Source organism: Populus euphratica, unplaced genomic scaffold (assembly GCF_000495115.2).
Source record: "Populus euphratica unplaced genomic scaffold, PopEup_1.0 scaffold116.1, whole genome shotgun sequence".
NCBI classification, from domain to species: Eukaryota; Viridiplantae; Streptophyta; class Magnoliopsida; order Malpighiales; family Salicaceae; genus Populus; species Populus euphratica.
This window is the reverse complement of record NW_011499995.1, coordinates 79,781-84,470: the sequence shown is the minus strand read 5'-3', so window position 1 is coordinate 84,470 and position 4,690 is coordinate 79,781. Positions and strand designations below refer to the sequence as shown.

At 33.2% G+C, this 4,690-nt stretch overlaps 1 protein-coding gene across 1 annotated transcript; it reads left to right on the top strand.

Moving 5' to 3' along the window:
- Positions 1-3,537: 3,537 nt before the first annotated feature.
- Positions 3,538-4,379, top strand: LOC105140576 (glutaredoxin-C1). The gene has a single exon (XM_011047453.1). The coding sequence runs from the start codon at positions 3,694-3,696 to the stop codon at positions 4,063-4,065; it is 372 nt and encodes a 123-aa protein (XP_011045755.1). The 5' UTR covers positions 3,538-3,693; the 3' UTR covers positions 4,066-4,379.
- The last annotated feature ends 311 nt before the right edge of the window (positions 4,380-4,690 follow it).

Here is a 4,690-nt window from a genome sequence, read left to right as displayed (position 1 = left end):
AAAAGGAAAAAACATCTAATACATGTCATCCACTTAAAACGAGATATAAAACTCCCAGAGTTAATCTAAAAAAAATAAAAAGTGTAATTATTAATTAACTCAATATTAAAAAATAAAATTATAAAAAAATAATTAATTAAAAAAAATGAACTTGTGTAAATCAAGCATACTCACAATGAAAATTATGTATATCATTAGGTCCTATAAATGTTTTAAATAAATATTATTTTTTATTTAATTATATGGCAATAAAGCATATGAGATTTTTTGTATAAAACAACATATTTTTTTTTACAAATAAAAAAATTATGATAGACACATGGGGATGAGATAACAAAAATAGATCACTAAAAAAAAAGTAGTGAAATTACTTTCTTTTAGGATCGAGTTACATAAAAAAAAAAGATCATTAATAATAAAGGATGAAATTGTATATTTTTTTAACGTGGGACATGAAAGGCATGAAATAAAAAAAAAAAAAATGTTTGTGGATTGACCTGTTAAATATGATACCCAAATAATGGACACAAATTGGGTTCAATGATTTGTTTTATCTATTTTTTAAACCGGACAAAAAATAAGAAGAGAAAAAGAGAGAGCCCAACCGTGTAGGCTTGGGCACTAAAAAAAATAGCTTAGATTGCATGTTTAGACCTGTCTGATTTTTTTAACAAAGTTTCTTGTTGTCTTACTCATTTCTTTTTTTTTTTTAAAGACAACAAATGAAGTACCGTCTACAACAGAAAACGACATGTTGTAAGCTTTCTGTAGATTTCATTAATATCGTGGGTTTGTTTTTTTATATTTCTCAACCTGTTTGTTATCCAAAAAAAACCATAAAACACTCTAAACACTTTGATAAACTTGTCTATGACCATAAAAAATCAATCAAAAAACAACTTAAAAAACTAAAATTAAATCAAAGCCAAGATGATTCATGCTGTCAAATCTATCTCCTTGTGCAAGGAGAAGAAAATACCTAGGTCTAACTCTCTTCATGAAGCAAAACTCATTAACATTAAAATCTTTTTTTTTTACGTGGTTGGAATCATCATTAATGATGAATTTCTTTCTCTCCTCCGAAATCCATTGAGCCCCTCCTTTTTCTCCATAAAAAAAGTATAAAAAAAAAGAGAAAATAAAATTTGGTATTAAAATTGAGTTTTTAAAAATTAAAGGGAATAGTTACCTAATAACTAAAAAAAATAAGGAATAAAATGAATATTTCAAATAAATCTTATGTTCATCACCTGTTTTACCTGTTTTTTTCATTTTAATTATTTATCTTTCTTTTCAATCCTTCCTCTTAAAAAAAACATGGAAATAGGTGCTAATATGAAATCAAAATGACTCAGTTATACTGAAAATAGCTTGAGGATGAAATTGATTATTTAAAAAATAAATTTAAGCTATTTCAATTCTAGTGAATCGTGAAAGGATGGACGTTGAGATTCGCTACAATCAAACTCCCCCTCGACTTAGAATTTTGTTAATTTGCTTGAAAATCAGCTTAATCTGAACCCATTGAAACTAGTCTTAAAGAGAATTTTTTTGATGTTCGTTATAGCCCATAGTTCTGAGCTAGAACAAGTTGGCTCATGCAGAAATAGATAGACCCAAAGTCAATCTGTAGATACACACGAATTCTATGAAAACAAAAGAAATGAAAATGATGATAAATGGCCATAACCTGATTGATACCTAGCTTACTTCAAATGGACGAAGACAAGTCAAATTCTCCCATGGTGTAAGCTATCTTATTTCTCGATACTAATGGGATAAAACTGATTAAAGTATCTGCCCATGATTTTGAAGAAATATTCCCTTTTATTTTGCCTTTAAAGATCTTTCCTATCGAAGGAAAAAGAAACCGTCCAAATCCAAAATAAAACAATCCCCATATAGAATCGAAGGCCATCAGAATATTCATCCATCCATCCATTATTATTTGCTCGAAACCCACAAGTAAAAAGAATATGTGACCGACCCCCTTCAAAATTCGAGCTGATCCATGTCACTCCACTTGATAATCCTCACTTATAAACAAGTGTGCAAATGGAATAAAAAACGAAGCTTTATTCATAACAAAAATTATAAAATAAAATCTAGAGAGAAAAAACATTGTTATTAGACATGGTTCATATCCACTGTAAAGAGGAATCGATCTAGAATGGATCCGGTCCACTCAACGTGTCAAAATGTGATATAATTATCGGATTAAAACACTTTTTTTAAAAAGAAGAAGAAGAAGAATTACTGCTAAACTCAGAATCGAGGGTTGAAGAACAATGGAGAGATAACCTGTAGTAGATAGGGTCCAAAGAGAAGGGCATAAAAGACGCATGAAGGTCACGTCAGGAAAAGGAACAAAGGTTTGTGATAGCCACGTTCCTGCCTTGGGTCACGTCAGGAAAAGGAACAAAGGTTTGCGATAGCCACGTTCCTGCCTTGCTCTCTCTCTAGCTCTTTGCTATTTGATTATTTTGATCATGTAAGAGATGCAGGAGAAGCAAGGCCAAAAGCCGACAACAAGGACGGAGACAGCCGTCTATTAACCCACAACTCCCCTCTGATAAAGCCTGTTCCTTGTGTCTCTCCCCTTTACATGACTTTTCTTTTTTCTTTTTTTTTTAACCCAATGCAAAGATGATGCTTCGGAAATTAAATGCTTAGGATATGATCGCCCATACACACCATTATCTGATGAAGATCTGTTTCACTGCATGCATGTTATGTTTCCCATGGCCATTCGCTTCTTTACTCCACACATTGACCTTCTGTTTTCTCAACAATAAAATAAGCCTTGCTTATCCTCATTTTCACTGTTGAGATGTCTTTGCTGGCTATAATATAAAAGGCAATGATTCTTTGGAATTGTTGGTGATTTGTTCTATATATATGATTCTTTTTATGTTACTTGAGATTAAATAAATAAATTATGTATCTGGAATTTTAGTTTTAATTGTAAAAAAAGGCAGTATATCTTACCAAGTTCTTTAATTTTAAGTATAAGTAATATATTAATGGTCATTTGAAATGGTTTTTAAATTAGGTTAATTTAGCAATATATATTTTCCCCCTCTCTTGGTTTAATTTCAAGATTTTTCTTTTTGTGAGTCCTTTAATTTTGAGATGTAGGATATGATTGAAAAAAATTAATTAATTTGACAAGATGCAATTCCACTTATTTCTATTATATTCAAATTAATTTAATTTAATTTATTTTTTCCCTAATTTAAGTGGTCATTGAAGAGTAAGGCGACACAGATTATAGATAATAGTAAAGATTTTTTTCAAAATGTTTTTTCTTTTAAATTAATATATTAACTGTTTAAAAAATCATGCTGAAGCGACCTTATTACCGAAGACACCCCCTGAAGCTACATTGCTCTAGACAATCTCTCTCTTTAGCATGCGTCGAGTCGCTGACGACTACATGACAGACCAACTTTATCATTACAAAAAAAAAAAAAAAAAACCTCTTCCCTTCAGAAAATAAAGCATTAATTCTGCTTTGGTCCTTACACACTAATTCCGCTGCAGTACTCGTTAGCTTCAACCCTCCACTGTCTCCTCTATAAATAGCACCAAAACCCTTCCTTCACATCTCACCAAAGCTCTCAGTGCTTAACACATCCAATACTCCAAAGCAGCAGTTCTTGTTGTTTCTTGATTCACTTTCTTGCTTTCAAAATGTATCAAACCGAGTCATGGGGGTCTTACATGCCAGCAAGAACCAACCTTGGTGACCCATTGGAACGCATAGGAAGGCTTGCCTCAGAGAATGCAGTGGTGATCTTTAGCATAAGCTCATGCTGCATGTGCCATGCTATAAAGAGGCTCTTTTGTGGCATGGGAGTGAACCCAACAGTGTACGAGCTGGATGAAGACCCGAGAGGTAAAGAAATGGAGAAGGCTCTCATGAGGCTTCTCGGTAGCTCCTCTGCTGTTCCTGTTGTTTTCATCGGTGGTAAGCTTGTGGGTGCCATGGATAGAGTCATGGCTTCTCATATTAACGGTACTCTTGTCCCTCTTCTCAAGGAAGCCGGTGCTCTTTGGCTTTAATTGATGCCTACTCTCTTCGTATTTTAAAGGAAATGACTTCACGTATAGTAGCAAATTAAAGAAAGCAGGGGAAGAGGAGTGGCGTACGTTTCGAGGGTCTCCTCCATTTTGGATACACTAATGACCACTACTAATTATCATCAAATGTCTTAATTTCTGCTTTTAATGTTTTTTCCTTTTTCTTAACCCACATTTTATTTTTTTAATCTGTGGGTCTTTTGGTTTGCTTTGTATGTTTCCCACTCATCTTGTTCTCGAGAAAGAAATGTAATTGCTCCCTCCTCTGTATAGAAAAATGCAAAAAAAAAAAAAAAAAAAAAAAAAAAAAAAAAAAACAAACTACTTGTGTTCCTTACTGTATAGTTAATTAATCCTTCGCTGCTTCTTTCTTTGCAATTTGATCGGACATCCAACCGCTGCGTCTTTTTTGTTCTCTCCAGTTAACAACAGTTAATTTGACCACAGCTTCTTTTCACCATGCTTGGTGGGGGTCTCCCCCAAAAAGTAAGAACCTGGTTTACAAATGTTCCTACTGCGCCGTAGAAAGATCCGTTCCCGGATTTGAGCCGGGAAACTCGCCTGATTAAACCCCACGTTGAAAGGTTCTTATCTTTCGGTGGTGGGG